The sequence below is a fragment of the Myotis nattereri genome, assembly GCF_964212035.1.
Source record: "Myotis nattereri genome assembly, chromosome: 15".
Classification (NCBI taxonomy): Eukaryota; Metazoa; Chordata; class Mammalia; order Chiroptera; family Vespertilionidae; genus Myotis; species Myotis nattereri.
The window spans coordinates 38,734,432-38,757,151 of NC_138090.1; the positions used below are offsets into that span (position 1 = coordinate 38,734,432).

General features: G+C 46.0%; 1 protein-coding gene across 1 annotated transcript in view; it reads left to right on the forward strand.

Annotated features, from left to right (window-relative positions):
- CATSPERG (cation channel sperm associated auxiliary subunit gamma) overlaps window positions 1-20,382 on the forward strand; it is a 38,700-nt gene extending 18,318 nt beyond the window's left edge. Inside the window, exons 11-28 of the mRNA XM_081106885.1 lie at window positions 311-361; window positions 457-586; window positions 1,082-1,193; window positions 2,213-2,371; window positions 2,456-2,568; window positions 3,284-3,497; window positions 3,809-3,871; window positions 3,984-4,182; window positions 4,299-4,417; window positions 4,554-4,634; window positions 4,726-4,782; window positions 16,927-17,083; window positions 17,280-17,343; window positions 17,451-17,546; window positions 17,958-18,044; window positions 19,637-19,729; window positions 19,818-19,917; window positions 20,007-20,382. Of these exons, the coding sequence (XP_080963011.1) occupies window positions 311-361; window positions 457-586; window positions 1,082-1,193; window positions 2,213-2,371; window positions 2,456-2,568; window positions 3,284-3,497; window positions 3,809-3,871; window positions 3,984-4,182; window positions 4,299-4,417; window positions 4,554-4,634; window positions 4,726-4,782; window positions 16,927-17,083; window positions 17,280-17,343; window positions 17,451-17,546; window positions 17,958-18,044; window positions 19,637-19,729; window positions 19,818-19,917; window positions 20,007-20,270 (2,159 nt within the window). The 3' untranslated portion in view covers window positions 20,271-20,382. The remainder of the gene's footprint in view (window positions 1-310; window positions 362-456; window positions 587-1,081; window positions 1,194-2,212; window positions 2,372-2,455; window positions 2,569-3,283; window positions 3,498-3,808; window positions 3,872-3,983; window positions 4,183-4,298; window positions 4,418-4,553; window positions 4,635-4,725; window positions 4,783-16,926; window positions 17,084-17,279; window positions 17,344-17,450; window positions 17,547-17,957; window positions 18,045-19,636; window positions 19,730-19,817; window positions 19,918-20,006) is intronic.
- The last annotated feature ends 2,338 nt before the right edge of the window (window positions 20,383-22,720 follow it).

The following is a 22,720-nucleotide window of genomic DNA, read 5'->3' on the forward strand; positions in this document are numbered from 1 at the left end:
CACACTAAGGAGATTTGGTTTTATTTTACCTGAACTGAGAATAGGGTGCCATGTGCAGTTGAATAGGCTGTGCCCTGCACTCCCCAGTCAAGGAGCTACAGGAGGCAAGTCCTGTGCCCTAACTGGATGTATCTTCTCAGAGGTGGTGCCTTTTTAGAATTCATGTAAAGAAACAGTAAGGGCAAGAGGCCCGAAGGGGAACCTATTGCAGGATTTTTGGGAGGAATTGGGAAGCTGGTGACTTGCCTAGTTTCAGGTTTTTGAAAGCTCAAAGCCTCAGGAGATTTTGCTGTGTTCTCTTCACCTGCAGTCAATGATTACCTGTCCATTCTCTACACCATCCCGGAATTCATTCCTGATGGTAGGAGGGGAAGGTAGAGGGGGCCTCAAAGGTGAGTGGGAGCCAGGAGGGATCCTGCCTCACTACTGTGTCCACTCTGCCTCTGCCCCCGCCAGCTCGAGGCCTGAAGTTCCTGATGATCCTAGGGACAGAGTCTTACACCAGCTTCCCAATGGTGCCCAAGGGCATGTCCTACAACTCATTTAATAATCTGCTGTTCATCTGGGGTAACTTCCTCCTGCAGAGGTAGGGGGCTGGGCATATTCTGCTTCCCCCGCCCCATGAGGGGTGGGGTCCTTTCTAAAGTCACCAACTTTTCAATTTGCCCAAGTCCCAAAGTTATGAGGACTGTAATGGGGAAAACATAGGCGGGGGTGGCGAGGGCTAGAATGGAGGGAACTAGGGGAGCCCTCATGTGAGGTCCCAACTTATGTGAGCAATAGAATTGTCTGGGGAAGGTTAGGGCACTTTTCACCCCTCAGGAACCTAGGAGCCCCTGAGCCAACTCCATGGGCGGTTGGCAACATGCCAAGTTGACTAAATCCTCCTGTTTACAGATGGAAAGTTCCCCCGGAGGGTTTGGAATCAGGGGCAGAAACTAGAATCACAGGTTTCCTTTTCATGTTCTCACAAAGCTAATGGAGAAGTGAGAAAACAGCTCTTGTTCAGCTTGGTCTGGGGGAAACATATCTTCCAGGGGCCTTGCCTGAGTGCTCCTAGCTTCCATCTCTACCCCTGCAGTTATGACAGTGAAAACTTCATCTTCCTGGCGGACTTCCCCAAGGAGCTATCCATCAAGTACATGGTCAACTCATTCCATGGAGACATAGCTATTGTCACTGAGACTGAGGAGGTGGGCTGCCCTGCTCCTCTCCCCACTTCCTCTCTGACCATCCCAAAGCCCAGAAGTCTCCCTTCTCCCCCTGCCAGGGTAAAGGGGCCAAGGGGAAGGAACACCCTTAGGGACTGTGGGGAAGGGCAGCAGAAACTCCGTTTACAGCTGAGAATGCTGGAGCTCAAAGAGGCTAAGTGTCTTCCAAAGTTCCTCAGCAGAGTGAGGGACCTGTGCTCAGAGTTACACGATCTGATTTCCTGAGGGTGCCCTCTTTTATTTCATCAAGCAGGTGTTCCTTTCATAAACATGCAGCACTTACTGGAGGCCTGGCCCAGTGCTGGGGCGCAGTGGCAACTGAGTCAGCCCTGGGCCCTGCCCTCACAGGGTGTCAGGCCAGTTGGGGAAGACAGAGTCATTCCCAGACAGTGACAGTTGAGAGTGGTCAGGCTGCAGCAGGGGGAATCACCTAAGGATGTTCAGAGAAGGGGCCCGACCAGGTCAGGGTGTGTGTGTGTGTGTCAAGAATGGCCTCACAGTGGAGGCCACATAGATGGGGGACATCCTGGAAGCTGAGGTTCAGGAGGAGGTGAGATCCAGAGTCAAATGTACTGGGGACATGGGGCCTGGGCATCAGTGCAGAGATGGGAAATTAAGGCTGATGATCCTAGGGACAGTCTTACACCAACTTCCTGATGGTGCCCAAGGGCGAAATTGAAACCCTGGAGAGTGAGAAAAAAAAAGGAAAGCTCAGCCCCAGGAACCCCATCCATTAGAGAGTATGTGTATCAGGAATGCTTACATTAGCAGACAGAAACACTGAACAAATCATGGTGAGTGGGAGCTGGAAGCAGAAATGGTGGGTTCTGGGAGGTAGAGAGGCGGCACTACAGAAAGAAGGGGTGTGAGCTCACCTGATTCCAGCTGGAGGTGAGCTCCCAAGCCTCACCCCTCAAGGAATGGGGCCATCACACTTGGCAGAGGAAGAGGGGGGGTCAGAGGTCCCATGGCCCTCACACACACAGCTGTTGCACCTCCAGATCTGGTACCTCGTGGAGGGCAGCTATCACGTGTACAAGTTGTTCCCATCCAAGGGCTGGAATGTGTACATCAGCCTCCAGGTGATGCAGCAGTCCTCTCTCTATGCTTCCCATGAGACCATGGTCACCCTCTTCTATGAAGACAGCAATCTGTACCAGGTGCCAGTCAGGGGCTATACGAGACTTGGGGGGGACAGAAGGGTGGCTGACACCAGCTTATCTGGCCCTGCCTTCCCACTGCAGCTGGTGTACCTTGTAAACAACCAGCAGGGCCAGCTCATCAAGAGGCTTGTGCCTGTGGAGCAACTTCTGATGTACGAGCAGCTCAGTGACCCCCACTCCCTGGAGCAGCAAAAGTGAGAAGACACTGGATGGACCAGCGGTAGTCAGAGAGCCCCAAACACTTCCCACACAAAGCTCCCATTCCATGGGGAGTTGGAGAGAGACCAAACCATCCCCAACTAACAACCTTAGGGCTATGCTGTGGGAGGTCGGGGTGAATGGAAGTTCGAAGAAGGCATTTAACCCAGTCAGGGAGGGAGCACCAGGGAGAGCTTCAAAGAGAAAGATGTACATGAGCTGTGAGCTGTGAGGAAGGATTGGCCAGATAATAAGATGGAGGACGTTGTTTCAAACGGGGAATCATGTTCAAAGACCCTGAGAAGGAAAGGAGACTGGGTTTTGAGAACAAAGTGTAGTGCAGATAGAGTGCAGTGGTGGTGGCAGGGCAGACAAGGTGAGCCAGTGGCCACAGGGAGGACTTCATCTTGAGGGCCCTGGAAAGCTATGCTGGGATTAAGGGGAGGGGCTGCCTGGTCATAATAATCCTCTGGTCACCTGCATGAGGAGCCCCGGGATGGGCGGGGTGGAGAAAGGGGGAGGTGGAAGGACTCTTAGGAAGGGGAGGAGAGTCTAGGAGGAGATCCAAGACTCTGGTCTGAGGCTGAGGAAGAGCAGGACTGGACTGGATTTGGGGAGTCAGCAGCGCAGGGGTGGGAAACAGGCCGGTGGAGGCTCTTGGGGCGCAGGGCACAGAAAAGTAAGCGGCCACCCCCCACTACCACCGCCCAGGAGTCACCTGAAACTTTCCTTCACCAACTTCTGCCCCTTCGCGTTGATGCGCCTGCGGGACCTGCCGGACCAGAAGATCTACACGCGCCAGGAGCTCTACCGGGCGCAGCCGCCGCGCGTCCTGGAGCCCTCGGGCTTCCACACCGAGAACTCACTCGCTGTCTATCAGGGCCTCGTCTACTACCTGCTCTGGCTGCACTCCAAGTACCACAAGGTGGGCGCCTGGGGCAGGGGCTGTCCCCGCCGGGGCTTTGAGAGGAACTGCGGAGGCCCAGAAGGCCGGGTCTGTGGAGCTGGAAGAACGGCCGCGGAGGGTGGAACAGAGCGGAGCAGCCTGGTATCTGAGGCTAAGCGGGGACTGGGAGATGGCGTTCCGGCTCTGGCCGTGGGGCTGGATGCAGGGCGGGCCAGGCTATATTTTGCTTTGGGTTAGGAGCTGGGACTGAGGCTGGGCAGGGGTCTGGGAATGTCGTCTGCCTGTGGACGCTCCGCTCCGCCCCCTCACGGTGCTGGCGGTCTCTGCAGCCTTATGCCGACCCCGTGCACGACTCCACCTGGCGTTGGTGGAAGAACAAGAAACAGGACCAGGTGCGTGGAGAGGGTTGCGAGTTGGAGGGGGGGCGACCCCACCTCCCACTCCGCCCCGCCCTGTCGGGCTCCTCACTCAGGGTGCTGCCTCTCCGTGCCTCCCATGCTCCAGGACTACTACTACTACCTGGTGAGCAACGGGAAGAGTGCGGGTAACGTGCACATTGACATGGCCAACTACAAAAAGATCTACGACGTCAAGACTGAGTACCGGCTGCCGGAGCGCATCTTCCTGGATAAGGGCACCAGCTACAGCTTCTCCATCTTCCTGACCTTCCGGGGCCACTCGTTCAAGTCTGAGCTGGAGCCAGGTCTGTGGGCAGGGCCTGAGTGGAGTCGGAGTGGCGGGGGCGGGGTGGCTGGGACCTGGGCATCACCCTGGGACGGGTCTGGTTCTAGGCCTTAAACCCTTCTATGCCCCGAGCAGGCAACATCTTCCAGCTGCTGAGCCAGGTGGACCTGGGCGTGGTGCTGGCCGACCCCAGCTGCATTGAGGCGGTGGTGAAGCAGGAGGTCCTTATTAACCGCAACTCAGTGCTTTTCAGGGTGAGGACAGGCGGTGCGGAGGTGTAGGGACAGATTTACCCAGGCAGTGGACTTGTGGGAAGTTCGTGGTTCCTTAAACCGTTCCTAGATCTTTGCGCATGCCTGTCGATCCCTTCGTTTTCGCCCCCCACCCCAGGTTATGCTCCGTGATAAAAGTGTTTGCTTTGACCAGGGCATTAGTGGCCATCACCTCATGAAGACGGCCATGCTGGTCAAGGTACGGTCCAAGCCTGGAGAGGAGGGAAACAGGATGAGGGGGAAAGGCTGGTCCCCAGGGACCCACCCTCATCACCTGATCCCACCCACAGGTGGCGGGGTCAGCTGGGCACTGCGTCCAGAACACGATCCAGGGGCTCCGCATGCAAGTATTGAACCTTGGGGTATTGGGCCCTGTGCTGGGTGGGAAAGGGTTGGGCAGAGTGGAAGAAGGGCTGATTCTGTGTGCTCCCCTGGGAGTCCCACCCACCCACCCACCCACCCACTCCTTTCATTCATTTCTGTTTTCAGAAAAAACTGCCTTTATAGTTATGTAGATTGCATCCAAGTTTGCATATTCCTTCTAATACTTTTCTGCAAGGGGAGGTAAAGTACCTGTGACGTGAGCTTCCTTTTCCAATGGGCACAAAGGCACCATGTGGGCCAGCTTGGCCCTTTTCCCACCTGTTGCTCTTCATGTGCCCACTTACATGTGCTTTGATCACTCCTTTGGGTCCTTGGTTCTTCACTTACTTACACATGCAATATCCCCTTTGCACCAAAGCAGAAACTGAGCCTCAAAGAGATGCAGACATCTGCTCAGAGTAACTCAGGGAGCTAACAAGTGGTAGAGGAGGGACCTGACCCAGAGGCATTGTTGTCACCCACTCCCTACACACTAACCAGCAGGCAGACCCTGGTGCTCCTCCCTCCTGGCTTGGTATGACTGAGGGCAATAAAAACAGGTTGTAACAACCCCAACACTTGGATTACATGAGATAATTTGGGTCAAGTGCAGGATAGAGCAACTCACCTCAGTCTCCATAAGTGTTTCTTGCTATGCTTAGTGATATGCATTATTTATCATAACCTGAAAAGGTCAAAGTTAACATCCCCATTTTGACCTGGCAGATTCCTTCTGGGAATTTAATCTATAACACACAGCAAAGGGTAGAAAACAACCTAAATGTCCATGAATAGGGGAGTGGTTAAATAAATTATAGTACATCCAAGCAATGAAAATCTATGCAGCTATAAAAAAAGAAAGATCTTCATATACTGGTGTGGAATGGCCTCCAAAGTGTATTTTATTCTTAAGAGAAAAAAGCAGGGTACACAACAGTATATACAAAACATTAGCGTGAAATAGGTTCATTGAGAACATATACTCATGTTTGCTTTTATTTGCATGAAGAAACTTCAGGGAAATGGGCAAAAAAATACTCAAGGTGGTTCTCTGATCTGGTGATAGAGAAGAGGCAGGATAGTTGGAGGATGGAAATGGAAACTTTCACTGTGTGTGTGTATCTGCATATATTCATACGTGACCATGTTACCCATCTAAAAATGAAGTTTTGCCCTACCTGGTTAGGCTCAGTGGATAGAGCATCAGCCTGCAGACTGAAGGGTCCCAGGTTCGATTCCGGTCAAGGGCATGTACCTTGGTTGTGGGCACATCCCCAGTAGGGGGTGTGCAGGAGGCAGCTGATTGATGTTTCTCTCTCATCAATGTTTCTAACTCTCTACCCCTCTCCCTTCCTCTCTATAAAAAATAAAATATATTAAAAATGAAGTTTTAAAATAAGCCAATGATTTGCCCTGGCCAGTGTGGCTAAGTTGGTTGGAGTGTCGTCCTATATACTAAAAGGTTCAGAGCACATACCCAGGTTGTGGATTTGATCCCGGTCAAGGTGCGTGTGGGAGGCAACCGATCAATGTTTCTCACACTGATGTTTCTCTCGCTCTCTCTTTCTCTAAAAATCAATTTTTTAAAAAAAGCAAATGACTTTTAAAAAGATAGGGAAACAGAGGTGCTAAAGGTAGTCTGAACTTCTTTTTCTTTCTTTCTTTTTTTTGTTTTTTGTTTTTTGTTTTTTTGTTTTTTATTTTTTATTTTTTTTTATTGCTTAAAGTATTACAAAGGGTTACCCCCCAGTGTCTTATGTCCATTGGTTATGCTTATATGCATGCATACAAGTCCTTTAGTTGATTTCTTACCCCCCTACCTCCTGCCCCCCAACCCTCCCCGGCCTTCCCGCTGCAGTTTGACAATCTGTTTGAGGCAGCTCTGCCTCTGTATCTATTATTGTTCAAAAGTTTATAATGAACTTCTTTTTCTTTGTATTCTCAGGCTATGGCCTTTCCGGTTTCTAGCCCCCATCTCCCCCCCACTCCCCCTCCCCCCCCCCCCACACACACATTACCAGATCAAGAGGCAAGTGTATTTAGAAGGCCTGGAGCCTCTCTCTGGCTCCCCATCCTGGAAAAAAAATGGAAACTGGAACTAATTGATGAACAGTGGGTTTTCAATTTGTAAATATCTTGGATGAAGGAAGAAATGAATTTACACATAATAGGTGCTCAATCAAATTTGGTTAGATGAATAAAGGCTAGCAGTGTCTCTTAGCAGGCCAGATCCAAACATGGGCCTCCTTGGGGGATGGAACTGGGACTGGGATCAGGGGAATAGACCAGGAATAGACTTCACTCTCTGTATCCAAAGCTTACTAATTCATTCAACCAATATTTATGGAGTGCCTACTACATTTCCAGCATTGTTTTAGGGGCTAGAGTTTTATAGCAGTGAACAAACAATTTCTGCCCTTGTGAAGCTGATGTTCCAATGGGGGAAGTGTATTCATTCCTAGGTCTGCCGTAACAAATTACCACAAACTGGGAAGTTTATTCTCTCCCAGTTATGGAGAACAGAAGTCTAAAATCAGGGTTGGTCCTTCTGGAGGTTCTGAGGGAGAATCTGTTCCAGGCCTCTCTTCTGGGTTCTGGTGATTATTAACAATACTTGAAATTCCTTGGCTTATAGATGCATCACTGAAATCTCTGCCTTCATTTTCGCAAGGCCTTTTCCCTGTAAGTCAGTGTCCAAATTTCCCTCATGTTATAAGGACACCAGTCATTAGATTAGGGCCCAGCCTAGTCCAGTATGATTTCTTCTTAACTATTTTTTTTTTTATTGATTTCATAGAGGGAGAGGGACAGAGAGATAGAAATATCAATTATGAGAGAGAATCATTGATTAGCTGTCTCCTGAACACCCCCTGGCCCCCAATTGGGGATCACAACTGTAACCTGGGCATGTGCCCTAGACTGGAATCGAACCTGGGACCCTTCAGCCCATAGGCTGACACTCTATCCAACTAGGGCTGACTTCATCTTAACTTGATTACATCTATAAAGACCCTATTTCAAATTAGGTCACACATTAGCAGTTACCAGGGACTTAGGACTTCAACATATCTTTGGGATGCACAATTCATCCACAACAGAATCTGACAATAAGATAAATAAAAGATATTGTGGAAATTTTAAAAATGGCGGTGGAGCAAGTGGATGCTGTATAGACATGCTCCCAGAAACAAACTGGAATTACAACTAAAATACAGAAAAACTTCCTGAATAATCAATGGAAGACTCGCTGGAGAGAAACCTGATAACTGAAGATGGAAAGTGGTGACTGCATAGAGACTGGTAGGAAGGGCAGAGGCAAGAAAGGGCTGACTGGGCTCCCACAGACAGCAGCTGACGTTCTGGAGAGATATCTCAGCTGTGGAGCATTGCCACTGAGAACCCTGGGGTCTAATCCCCAAGCTGGGCCCCCAGCAGAGAGCACCAGAACTGAGAGAGGTGCCCACAGAAAATCTGGCTGTGAAAAGCAGAAGGGTTGCTATCTGCCTGGGAGAGATGTCTGGAAATGCAGGCACCCTCTTAAAGGGCCAATGCACAAAATTCCCTGTGCAACCATTCATCTTGTGTTCCAGCAAGGGAGAGCAGAAGCCAGGATAGGGAACTCGGAGATTAGAGTTTGGAAAGCAGACATCCTGGTTTGCTGTGCTGAGTCATTCCCTCACACTGCGGAGGTCATCTTTCTCATGCAGACAATTGCTACACAGCTTTGCCTGGGAGGAAGACAGCTGACCCACCCTATTGGAAAACACCTTGCCTCACTGTGTGGAGTTTCTGATACCATTAAGAGACTGGGAATAACAGCCTCCAGGCAGAAGCAATTGCCCCACACTGTTGAAAAAAACTCTCGCTACAGCTGAAGACAATGGCCTGAGAGCAATTCAAGACAGAATCCCATAGTCTGTAGGCAGAAGCAATCTCTGGAGAATTTAAGTCTCTGCCTGATCTAATTAATCAGAAACAGCGTTTGACACTGTCCTGCACCAGAGATTGAGAGTTGTAGCAGATCTACCTAATACATAGTCACAAACCCAAACAGGCAGCCAATATTAGGAGACAATGAAACAACCCACAAATGAAAGAACTAGAGAATTCTCCAGAAGAAGATATAAATAAAATGGAGATAAGAAATTTATCTGATATAGAGTTCAGAAAAATAATGATAAAGATGCTCAACAGCATGAGAAAGATATAGTAACTATAGAAACATAAAGCATGACATAGCACAAATAACACATTGGAGGAAATACACAGCAGATTAGGGAGAGCTGAAGATTGAATCAGCGAATTAGAAGACAGGTTTGAAAAAAATCAGAGAACCATAAAACAATAAAAAACAGGAGGGCAGCTTAAGGGAGCTGTGGGATAACATGAAATGTAACAATATTAGAATAGCAGATGTGCCAGAAGAGGCAGAAAGGGAAAAAGGGATAGAAAATGTGTTTGACAAAATAATGGCAGAAAACTTCCTAACATAGTAAAGGAAAAAGTCACACAAGTCCAGGAGGCACAGAGTCCCAAGCAAGAAGAACCCAAATAGGCCCACGCCCAGACACATCATAATTAAAATGCCAAAAAAGAAACAAAAAGAATCTTAAAGGAAGCAAGAGAAAAGCAAACTGTTACCTACAAAGGAGCTCCCATAAGGCTGACCCTGATTTCTCATCAGAAACTATATAGTCCAGAAGGAAATGGCATGAAGTACTCAAGGTAATGGAAAGCAAGGATCTGAGACCAAGATTACTATATCCAGCAAGGCTATCATTCAAAATATCTGGTGAAATAAAGAGCTTCCCAGACAAAAAAAAGCTAACAGAGTTTATCACCACCAAAACAGCACTGCAAGAAATGCTAAAGGGACTGCTGTAATGAGAAGAGATAGGTACAAAGTTAAAATGGTAATAAATAAGTACCTATCAATAATAACCCTAAATGTAAAGGAATTAAATGCTCCAATTAAAAGGTATAGAATAGCTGAATGAATACAAAAACATGACCCAACTATATGCTGTCTACATGAGACCCAACTCAGAGCAAAAGAGACACACAGGATGAGAGTGAGAGGATGAAAAAAAGTTTTCCAAGGAAATGGAAAAGAAAAAAAAAAGCTGGAGTAGCAATACTCATAACCAACAAAATAGACTTCAAAATAAAGGCCATCACAAGAGACAACAAAGGTCACTACATAATACTAAAGTGATCAATCCAACAAGAGGATATAACCCTGGTAAACATAGAAGCACCCAATATAGAAGCACCTAAATATATTTTAAAAATCTTCTAGAGGACTTTAAGGGAGAGATAGATAACAATACAGTCATAGTAGGAGAATTTAACACCCTACTGACTTCACTGGATAGATCTTCCAGACAAAAACTTAACAAGAAAACAGAGACTCTAAAGGACACACTGGATCGGATGCATTTAATTGACATTTATACAACATTTCACTTCAAAGCTGTAGAATATACATTCTTCTCAAGTGCACATGGATCATTCATAAAGATAGACCACATGTTAGGACACAAAACAAGTCTCTACAAGTTCAAGAAGATTGAAATCATATTAAGCATCTTCTCAGATCACAGTGGAATGAAATTAGAAATCAACTACAGTAAAAACACCCAAAACCATTCAAACACTTGGAGGCTAAACAGCATGTTACTAAACAATGAATGGGTTACCAACAAGATCAAGAAATAAATCAAAAACTTCCTGGAAACAAATGAAAATGAACACACAACAAACCCAAATATCTGGAACACAGCAAAAGTAGTCCTGAGAGGGAAGGTCATAGCACTATAAGCATACCTCAAAAAACAAGAAAAATCAATAATAAGCTCTTGAACTCTACAACTTAAAGAACTAGAAAGAGAAAAACAAGAAAAACCTAGAGTAAGTAGAAGGGAGGAAATAATAAAGATTAGAGCAGAAGTAAATAATATAGAGACAAATATATATATATAAATCAACAAGCCCTAGCCAGTTTGGCTCAGTTGATAGAATGTCAGGCTGTGGACGGAAGGGTCCCAGGTTTGATTCTGGCCAAGGGCATATGCCTGCGTTGCAGGCTTGATCCCCAGTAGGGGGCATGTGGGAGGCAGCCAATCAATGATTCTCTCTCATCATTGATGTTTCTGTCTGTCTCTCCCTCTTCCTTCCTCTCTGAAATCAATAAAGAAACATATATATATATATATATATTTTAAAAAAAATAAAACCAAGAGCTGGTTCTTTGAAAGGATAAACAAGATTGTTGAACAATTAGCCAGATTCATCAAGAAACTAAGAGAGAGGACCCAAATAAATAAAATCAGAAGCGAAAGTGGACAAGTAACCACTGACACTACAGAAATACAAAGGATTGTAAGAAAATACAATGAACAACTATATGCCAACAAGCTGGACAATGTGGATGAAATGGATGAATTCCTAGAAGAATACAATCTCCCAAAACTGAATTAAGAGGAATCAGAAAACCTGATAGGCCAATAACAACTGATGAAATAAAAGCAGTAATCAAAAAACTCCCAACAAACAAAAGCCCAGGTTGAGACGGCTTCACAGGAGAGTTTTATACCAAACATTCAAAGAAGAACTAACATCTATACTCCTAAACTATTCCAAAAAATCCAAGAGAAAGGAACATTTCCAAGCTCTTTTTATGAGGCCAGCGCTGTCCTAATTCCAAAACCAGATAAAGTCACAACAAAGAAAGAGAATTATAGGCCAATATCCCTGATGATTATGGATGCTAAAATCCTCAACAAAATATTAGCAAATGCATCCAGCAATATATTTAAAAGATCATACACCATGACCAGGTGATATTTATTCCGGGGATGCAAGGCTGGTACAATATATTTGAAAATCAATAAATGTGATACATCACATAAACTAATTGAAAGACAAAAATCACATGATCATATCAATAGGTGCAGAAAAAAACTTTCAACAAAATCCAACACCCATTTTTAAAAATATTTTTTATGGATTTTAGAGAGGAAGGGAATGGGAGAGAGAGAGATAGACACTTCAGTGATGAGAGAGAATCATTGTTTGGCTGCCTCCTGCACACCTCACCCTGGGGATCAAGCCCACAACCCAGGCATGTACAAACTGTGATCTCCTAGTTCATAGGTCAGCACTCAACCACTAAGCCATTCCAACTGGGGCTAATATCCATTTTTGTTTGTTTGTTGTTATTGTTTTAAGATATACATATTGATTTCAGAGAGAAAGGGAGAGGGGAGAGAGAGATAGAAACATCAATGATGAGAATCATTGGTCAGCTGCCTCCTGCACACACCCCACTAGGGAACGAGCCAGCAACCTGGGCAAGTGCCCTTGACCGGATTCGAACCTGGCACCCTTCAGTATGCTAGCTAGGGCTCTATTCACTAAGCCAAACCAGCTAGAGCCAACACCCATTTTTGATAAAAAACTCTCAGCAAAGTTGGAATAGAAGGAGCATATTTCAACATGATAAAGGCCATATATAACAAACCTACAGCTAACATCATACTCAATGGGTAAAAACTAAAACCAGTTCCCTAAAGAACAGGAACAAAACAGGGATGTCTGCTTTCACCACTCTTATTTAACGTAGTACTGGAAGTCTTAGCCACAGTGATCAGACCAGAAGACGACATAAAAGGCATCCAAATTGGAAAGGATGAAGTAAAACTCTTATTCACAGATGACATGATATTGTACATGGAAAACCCTAAATATTCCACGAAAAAACTACTGGGCTTAATAAATGAATTTGGCAATGTAGCAGAATATAAAATCAGCACCCCAAAATCTATGGTTTTCTTATACACCAATAGTGATTTCTCAGAAAGAGGAACTAAACAAACAATCTTGTTTACCATTGCAACAAAAAATTTAAGAAAGAAAAAAAAAATTTTAAGACACTTAGGAATAAACTTAACCAAGGAGGCAAAAGACCTGTACTTGGAAAACTACAGGAAGTTGAAAAAAGAGAAGATATAAACAAGTTGAAGAGTATACCATGTTCATGGATTGGTTGAATCAACATCATTAAAATGTCCATACTACCCAAAGCAATCTACAGATTCAAAGCAATCCCTATTAAAATACTAACAGCATATTTCACAGATCTAGAACAAATACTCCAAAAAATTATATGGAGTCAAAAAAGACCCTGAATAGCTTCAGCAATCTTGAGAAAGAAGAACAAAGTTGGAGGAATCACAATACCAGATTTCAAGGTATGCTACAAAGCCACCGTAAGCAAAACAGCCTGGGACTGGCACAAGAACAGGCATATAAATCATTCGAACAGAACAGAGAACCCAGAAATTGACCCAAGACATTATGCTCAATTAATATTTGACAAAGGACGCAAGAACATACAATGGAGTCAAGAGAATCTCTTTAATAAGTGGTGCTGGGAAAGTTGGACAGATACATGCAAAAAGAGATGAAACTAGTCCACCAACTTACACCATATTCAAGAATAAACTCAAAATGGATAAAAGACTTAAATTTAAGCTGAGAAACCATAAAAATCCTACAAGAAACCATAGGCAGCAAAATCTCAGACATCCCTTGTAGCGATATGTTTACAGATGCATCTCTTTTTTTAAAAAATAGATTTTTTTGATTTTTTACAGAGAGGAAGTGAGAGGGATAGAGAGTTAGAAACATCGATGAGAGAGAAACATCGACCAGCTGCCTCCTGCACGCCCCCTCCTGGGGATGTGTCTGGAACCAAGGTACATACCCTTGACCAGAATCGAACCTGGGACCTTTCAGTCCGTAGGCCGAAGCTCTATCCACTGAGCCAAATCTGTCAGGGCTACAGATACATCTCTTAAGGCAGTGATTCTCAACCTTCCTAATGCCACGACCCTTTAATACAGTTCCTCATGTTGTGATGACCCCCAACCATAAAATTATTTTTGTTGCTACTTCATAACTGTAATTTTGCTACTGTTATGAATCATAATGTAAATATCTGATGTGCAGGATGTATTTTCATTGTTACAGATTGAACATAATTAAAGCATAGTGATGAATCACAAAAACAATATGTAATTATATATGTGTTTTCCGATAGTCTTAGGTGACCCCTGTGAAAGGGTCATTCGACCCCCAAAGGGGTCGCGACCCACAGGTTGAGAACCGCTGTCTTAAGGCAAAGGACACGAAGGAGAAAATAAACAAATGGGACTACATCAAAATAAAAAGCTTCTGCACAGCAAAAAAAAACATCAACAAAATGAAAGGGAGCTTACTCTATGGGAGAACATATTTGGCAATGATACATCTGATAAAAAGCTAATGTCCAAAATATATAAGGAACTCATACAACTTAACAAAAGGTAGACAAACGATCCTGTTTAAAAAATGGACAAAGGACCTAAATAGACACTTCTCCAGAGACATTTGAAAAAATGTTCAATCACTGGTCATCAGAAAGATGCAAATCAAAATGACAATGAGGTACCATCTCACACCTGTCAGGATGGCTATCATTAACAAATGAACAAATGACAAGTGCTGGTGAGGATGTGGAGAAAAGGGAATCCTAATACACTGCTGGTGGAATGCAGACTGTTACAGCCATTATGGAAAACAGTATGGAGTTTCCTCAAAAAAATTTAATATGGAACTGCCCCCTTTGATTCCACTTCTAGGAATATATCCTAAGAAACCCAAAACACCAACCAGAAAGAATGTATACACCTCTATGTTCATAGCAGCACAATTTACAATAACTAAGATGTAGAAACAGTCCATGTGCCCATCAGTAGATGAGTGGATAAAAAAGCTGTGGTACATTTATACCATGGAATATTATGCAGCAGTAAAAAAGGAGAATCTCTTACCCTTTGAGACAGGATGGAGGGATCTGGAGCATATCATACTAAGTGAAATAAGTCAGTCAGAGAAAGACAAATATCACATGATCTCACTCATGTGGAATCTAAGTAACAAAATAAACTGATGAATAGAATGGACCCAGAGACATGGAAACATGGAACAGTGTGTGGAATCTCAGAGGGAAAGCAGTGAGGGTGGGCGGGAGGTAATCAATCCAAGACCTTGTATGCATATATGCATGGCCTATGGACACAGACATGAAGGCCTGGGGCAGGGGGCAGGGATGGGCTGGAGGGGGACAGATTACATTCAATAATTCTTTCAACAATAAAGAATTATTATTATTTTAAATATATTTTTTATTGATTTCAGAGAGGAAGGGAGATAGAGAGAAATATCAATGATGAGAGAGTATCATTGATTGGCTGCCTCCTGCGCACCCACTACTGGGGTGGACTGAGGCCACAACCTGGGCATATGCCCTAGACTGGATCGAACCTGGGACCCTTTAGTCCACAGGTGGACGTTCTATCCACTGAGCTAAACCAGTTAGGGCAAGAATTATTTAATATATATATATATATATATATATATATATATATTGTGTGTTAAGAGGTGATGAGTGCTAGGAGGGAAAAGGCAGGCAAGGTGCATGGGGTAGGTCAGCATTTGCTATAGGATGGCTCAGGAAAGATCTGGCCGAGGAGGAAACATTTGAGCAAAATCTTGAAGGAGGGGAGGAAGTGAGTCATGTGTTTATGTGCCAGAAAGGCATGCCAGTGAGAGGGAATGGATGGTAAAAAGACCTGGAAGTGGGAGTATGTTTCATGTGTCAGACTAAAGTAACATGTAGGGCAAGTGTGATTGGATCACGGTGAGCAAAGAGGAAAGTGGTGAGAAATGAGGTCAAAGAGGTGATGGAGCAGATTATGTGAGGTCTAATGGGGAGGGCTCTAAGCAGAGGAGTGGCTCTAGTGTTCACAGGGTCCCTCTGACTGTATGTGGAAGACATATGGGCAGTGTTGGGGGGTGAGATCCAGGGAGGGAACAAAGTTAGGCAAGTGTGGGGCAAAGGAGCTGAGAGGTGGGGGGAGAGAATGGCTCTATTTTGAAGTCAAGGGACACAGGCTATCTGAATGGATTGGATATGGGGGTGAGAGAAAGGTTTCCAGGATAAGGCCAAGGCTTTAACCTGCACATGGAGGGATGAGGTACCATTAGTAGAGATGGGCTGTGGATATATTAAATTGAAGATGCCCATTAGACTCCCAGTGAGTGAGTAGCAGAGAGGTATAGTCTTTGGCCCAGGTCCAGCATGAGAAGTGCTTAAACTATGACTGCTAACTCCTCTCCACAGTCACTGTCAAGTCCAGACCACAGTTTCCGGATGTCCATGTCCCTTTGACAATTGGGTGAAACCCTTGAGACATACCCCTGAAATGGGCCAGGGGTCATTCATTCTGAAGGCAATGTCACAGGGATTTCCTAACCCCTGTCCCCACCTGGCTGCACTTTCCTCATATATCCCATGCTCTGCCAGGTCAATTGTTTGAGAATTCAAGCCCAACTTCAACCCTATAAACTAGGTGCACCTGACTAGGTGTTAGCTGCTCCATAGGTGTAGGCTTTATTGTTTTATATGTGTTTTTCTGGAGGCAGCTAGAAGCCACATGGCCCAGTTTGGGTTTCAGCTCTACCACTTAACAGCTATGTGGCTTTGGATAGTTAATAAGTTGCTTGACCTTTCTGTGCCTCACTTTTGCCATCTCTAAAATGTACTATAGCTCAGCCAGCATGGCTCAGTGGTTGAACATTGACCTATGAACCAAAAGGTCACAATTCAATTCCCAGTCAAGGCACATGGCCAGGTTGGGGGCTCGATTCCCAGTGTGGGGCATGCAGGAGGCAGCTGATCAATGATGCTCTCCCATCATTGATGTTTCTCTCTCTCTTCCTCTCCCTTCCTCTCTGAAATCAATCAAAATATATTAAAAAATAAATAAAATGTATTATATCCTCAACCTTGCAAGGCTGTTTGGAGAATCAAATTTGAATATGTAAAGTGCTTAGAACACAGTGCTTTGCACACAGTAACAGCTATATAAGTATTTGCAGTTATTAGAGTATTGGTTTAAGGAAAATAGTAATCAGATTGCCCCCTGGTGAGGGTGAGCCTGGCAGGTAGTGATGGTGTGTGTGGGAGGAGGGGTGTCCTCCCCTTCCCACTTCCCAAGTGAAGCTTTTCTCCTCCTCCTCAGGGTAACTTGATGGTGCCAGTGCTTATAGGCTGTCCACCGGGAAAGCGCCTGGCCTTTGACATCACCTACACGCTGCAGTACAACAACCTACAGAACAGACACTATTTTGACTGCGTTCACGTAGACCCCGAGATGCCCTGCTTCCTCTTCCGTGACAGTGCGTGTCCATTCTCCTCCTCTGCATTGTTCACTGTCCTCTGCCCCCACCACTTTGCCCTCCCTGCCCCCTTACCTTCCACCCACTCTCTGCTCTTCCCCTTGGTCCTCTCTCTCTTTTCTCTCTTCACCATCCTCCACTTCTCGAGCCAAGCTAATTTCTCCTCCTCCTGGCTTCAACCCCCTCCCACCCACAGTTTTCCACCCATTCTTCTTGATCCAAGATTTGGTGACGGGAGAGTCTGGCAGTTTTGAGGGCAGGTAAAGGCATATCCAAACCAGGGCTGATGGGAGCGGGGAGGGGTCATAGATATGATGCAGGACTCAGGAAACTGAGGCCAGTTGGTGTGCACCTCTGCTCCTGGCAGCTATGTACTGAAGGTGGTGGGCGGAGGTCCCACCCTGGACACCATCAAGGAATACAGCGAGGAGGAGATTTACCGCTTCAACAGCCCCCTGGACAAGTAATGGCTGTGGGATCCAGCCCCATAATTTTGCCTTCCTTTCCCTGCAGAACCCTCAGGCTTCCCAGTCACAGACCTTACCCTTGCTCTTGCTGCAAGCCTCACCCACCTTGGTATCTCAGGCCCCTGTCCACAGCAAGGCTCCTAAGGTCCCACAAACTCTTGCCCCTTCCACAATGTGAGGCCCTGTGCCCTGCCTACCAAAGGTTCCAACCTCTACCCCAACCCCAACCCCACCCCCACCCACTGAAGGCTCCAACCCTGACCCCGCCCCCCACCACTGCTCACATTGCTGGCCTCCCTTTGCAAGGGCAGCCCAGGCCCCCCTCCCCCCCAACACACACACACACACTCCCCCTGCTCCACCAAGGTTCCATGGTCCTCTACTGAGGTTATGGCGGTCCTCCACAGCACCTACAGCCTCATCTGGACCACCAAGAACTCAACAGCCACCGAGGACTTGGCTTTCAACATCATGTCCCACAACATGGGCATTGAGTGAGTGCATATCCTGGCTGCTGGCCCCTTACCCCACATGCCCATAATCTGTCAGCCAATCCGTCCCTTCTGCTTCTGGGAGACCAGCCACACTGACCACCTTTGTGTTCCTCAAATGGGGCTATCTTTACCTAAGCGGGACCCTCTGTCTGCAGTGCTAGTCCCTCTTACCTCTTCTTCAGGCCTTGGTTCAGATGCCTCTTCACCAGGAGGATTTTTCTGACAGTTCTAGATGGGACAGTTGGTTTCCATCCTTCTGTGCTACCCCATTCCCGCCTTGACCCTCTGCCTTTGTTCCCCATCCCAGCCCTGTCTCCTATGAGGTCTGTCTCCTATATAGGTCCAGATTCAGAATAAACTCAACATAATATTTGTGGAATGAGACAATGAACAAGTTTAATTAATTCATGGTAGGCATTATTGACATTTGAGTAGAGGTCTTAATGATGAATTAAACAATGGAGGAGTAAGTTAGTGTATAGGGACTCAATTACTTTTGTTGTTGTTGTGCTGTTAATCCTCACTCAAGGATATTTTTTCCATTGATTTTTAGAGAGAGTGGAAGGGAGGGGGAGAGGCAGAGAGAGAAAAACATTGATATGAAAGAGACACATCAGTTGGTTGCCTCCCACAAATGCCCAGACCAGGGCCAGAGATGGAGCTTGCAACCAAAGGAGCCTGCAACCGAAGGAGCACACATGCCCTTGACAGGAATGGAACCCAAGACCCTTTGATCCGTGGGCTGACGCTCTAACCACTGGGCAAACCCAGCTAGGGCTCAATTACTATTTTTTATTCAATGAAAGGAAGAAAATGATGCCATGAGCAAATGAGAGAAGTGAGAGAATGAACAAAATAACCAACTTGCACCTAAGTCAGCATTCAACCTATGATTGTTGGATAAATGAATAAAGGGAAGAGTAAATGAAGAAAGATGTGACTTTGTACCTAATAGTTGCTGCAAGCCTCACCCACCTTGGTATCTCAGGCCCCTGTCCACAGCAAGGCTCCTAAGGTTCCACAAACTGTAGGGTCAAGCTCTATTTGTAGGATGAAGGAATGAAGGTAGTAAGGAATAAGTGAGGAGTTGGTACTAAAAGGTGTACAATCCATAATCTAGATCAGGGGTAGGGAACCTTTTTTCTGGCAAGGGCCATTTGGATATTTATAACATAATTCTCAGGCCATACAAAATTATCAACTTAAAAACTAGCCTGCTACATTTGGTCAAAATTTAATTAATTCACCCCTAATGCCTTGGCAGGGCCAGATCAAATTATTCCATGGGCTTTATACGGCCTTTGGGCTGGACATTCCCCACTCCTGATCTAGATGAATGCATAGTAACAGAGGAATTGACAGATGGACATGGAAAGGCAGGAGGAAATGAATGAGTAAACAAATGGCCTATCACTTCCCAGGCATTCAGCCAGCCTTATTGGGTAAATGAATGAAGGAATGAATCAGGTATGAAGTTATAAGATTGTACCTAATTGGTGCTAACTTAAAGTTTTTGGGGTAGAGGGAGAAATCAAGGGTGGGCACGTGCTATGCATGATTTGCAGCACAAATTCCTGAACATGGGCCCCCAGGTGGCTGTGTCTGGAGAACTCTCCATGCCATGACACCGTTCCCCATAGCATCTTCGCCCCCGAATTCTTCTTCAAGGTGCTGGTGAGCAATAGGTAAGCCAGGCAGGTGGCCCAGGTGGGATCAGGGGCTTCCTGTGGGGTGCCTGACTCCTCCCCAATCCTTACCCCCTTCTCCCACCAGAGGTGTGGACAAGAGCACATACTGTGACTACCAGCTCACCTTCCTGCTACATCTACACGGGCTTCCACTCAGTGCCAAGCGAGCCCTCTTCATCCTTATGGTGAGTGACTGGCTGCTCAGGAACTGCCCTGCAAGGTGGACAGGGACCCACCAGGCTGCCCATTCACACCTGTTGTGTGGTACGTGCAGGTTTCAACCAGTGTGTTTCTTGGCCTGGTGATCCTCTACATCATCACCTGCCTCTTGCTGCCCCTTATGTTGAAGATGTGCAATACCCTCCGCTGGAAGATCAACAACATCATCACATCAGATTCCTTCTACACCTACAGCTCCTCTTCTATAGCCTTCAGCAGGTCATCTGAGACCAAATCTAGTGCTGGCTCCAAAGCTGGCTCCAAGGTGGCAGTGAACAAGGCTGAACCTGAGGAAGTTGTGAAGAAGCCACTGACCTAGGCCGCTTACCTGCCCCATCCACTCTCATTCCTTCCTTCCTGGGCCATCTTTGAAATGCAACTGTCACCCATCCCAAACCTGTCTCTCTGTTTTGCTTAAATTTTCATTTCTCTTTCAGACCACACAGCCGCATAGGTCATTAAAATACCAAAGTCCTTCTGTGCTAGCTGGTAAATAGCAGCTTCTCTATGTGCCTGCCAACTAAGCCCCGCCCCAGGGCGCCCATGACCTCTCTACCATCCAGCAGGGTCCTCCATGACCCAGGCCCATTGCTATGGCCTGAAGTCTGTTCTGATTGTTCAGTACCCAGGTTTCGCACCAGTCATTAAATATTTCAGATATCAACACCTATCTGGTATTTAGCTTAAGGAGGGGACTCTGGAGAGGTTTTTTTTTTATAAGTAGCAAAAATTTCACTCAAATAGTCCAAATGGAAATGATAATATATGGATTTTTGTCAAGATAAGTTCCAGGTATGGCTTGATCCAGAAGTCTTCAATATCCATAGGATTCTCACTCCATTTTGCTGTAGCTTTCCCTCCTCTTCCCTCCTCTGAGTGTGGTCTCTGGCCTCAGGCCAGCCCCCCTCACAATCTGAGGGTACACATCCACGTGTCTTATTGTCCAGAGGAAGGAAGGCCTGGGGTCTAACATGCCCAGGCTGTCAGTCCTGTCAGTCACTCCATTGGATGGGTTGGGTCATAAGCTCTCACACTGCCAGAGGGATTTGACTTTGAGTGGCTTAGACCAATCAGAGGACACTCCTATATCTGAGGGCAGTTAGTCTTACCCTAATCTCATGCTTTCTATGAGTATGTGTAATGGCAGTTCTTCTTATCAAGAGGGGAAAGAAGCTGAAAGGCAAAAAGCAAATGCACCTTTGTACTCCACTCCCTGTCTCCCCAGTGGACTCAACTACCGCCCCTCTCCAGAGGTTGCAAGTGAAGTGACTCTGGAAGTCCTCTGACCACCCCCCTTTTCTCTCCGACTCTAGGAGTAGAGGCCCAGGGGACATACACTCTGAAAGGACACCAGATAATACAGCAAGACCGGCTTGTCCATGACAATATAGCTCCAGGAGCAGGCAAGGCCACTAAGGTCATGATATTGAGCTTGAAAATTATCAGAGGAACACTCAGAACTGAGAAGCTGAAGGATGTCGTCAGATATTACAAAGATGTCCTGGTTTCCCTGTGGGGAATGGCTCAAGACTGGAGGCAGAGATCCCAGGAAGCACTAGGCCAGGGACCTGGGCAGAAGAGGATGGTGCTGGACCATAGCCTGGTTGATAAAGGAGAGGAGGGGGCAGGTGGGAGAGATGCTCAGGAGGCCTAGTGAACACACTGTGGGGGTGGTGGCCCATGTAAGAAATAGGAGCAAGGGAGAATTTAAGAAAAGGTCCAGAACTCTGTCCTGGGTTTGGGAGACAAAGAAACTGTCCCTGAAATGAGGACCAGGGAGAAAGAGCAGGTTTTGGAGAGACACTGAGGCCAGTTGGGGTCATTGTGGGTGTAGGAGGTCTGAGAGACTTCTAGAAAAGGCTATCCAGGAGGCTGCAGGAACCTCAGATCTGGGGCTCAGGAGGAAAGTCAGGGATAGTCAAGCAGTATAAAATAATAATGAGCAGTACAAATTCATCTATAAACAAAATTAATTGCATTGATTCAATTATGAAGAATGTGATGAAATAACATCCTGTTTTGACCATTCAGGCTGATTTCAACCAGAATCCATGGACACTAGTAGGTAGTGGAATAAATATTTTAAGTTGTGAAAGAAAACAAAAAAGATAGTGGAGGTAAATGTACTTGCTTTCCCCCACAACATCAAAATTACAACAAAACTACAGAACCCCCTGAAGTCTAGCTGACCAGAACTCCTATAATTAAGGATATACAAAAGAAGCCACTTGAGCCATAGCCGGTTTGGCTCAGTGGATAGAGCATCGGCCTGCGGACTCAAGGGTCCCAAGTTCGATTCCAGTCAAGGGCATGTACCTTGGTTGCGGGCACATCCCCAGTAGGGAGTGTGCAAGAGGCAGCTGATCGATGTTTCTCTCTCATCGACGTTTCTAACTCTCTATCCCTCTCCCTTCCTCTCTGTAAAAAGTCAATAAAATATATTTTTTAAAAAAGCCACTTGAGTGGTAGGAGGGGCGGAGATGCAGAATGGGGTAGTCCCACACCCATGTGTGGTGGTTAAAAATCTGGAGAGATAGCCTGAGGTGTAAGGGATCCCAACTCCACACCAGGTTCTCCAGTCCAGGGTTACAATGCCAGGAAGAGAAGTCTGTGAAAACTAAAGGGGATTGCAGCTAAATGAGATCAAGAGCTACTAGATCCAAGGCATTCCTCTTAAAGGGCCCACTCATGGACTTACTTGCAGATGGACTTACTCACTCTGACCTCCAACACTGGAGCAGCAGCTCAAAAAGCTCAAGGGAGCCCAGT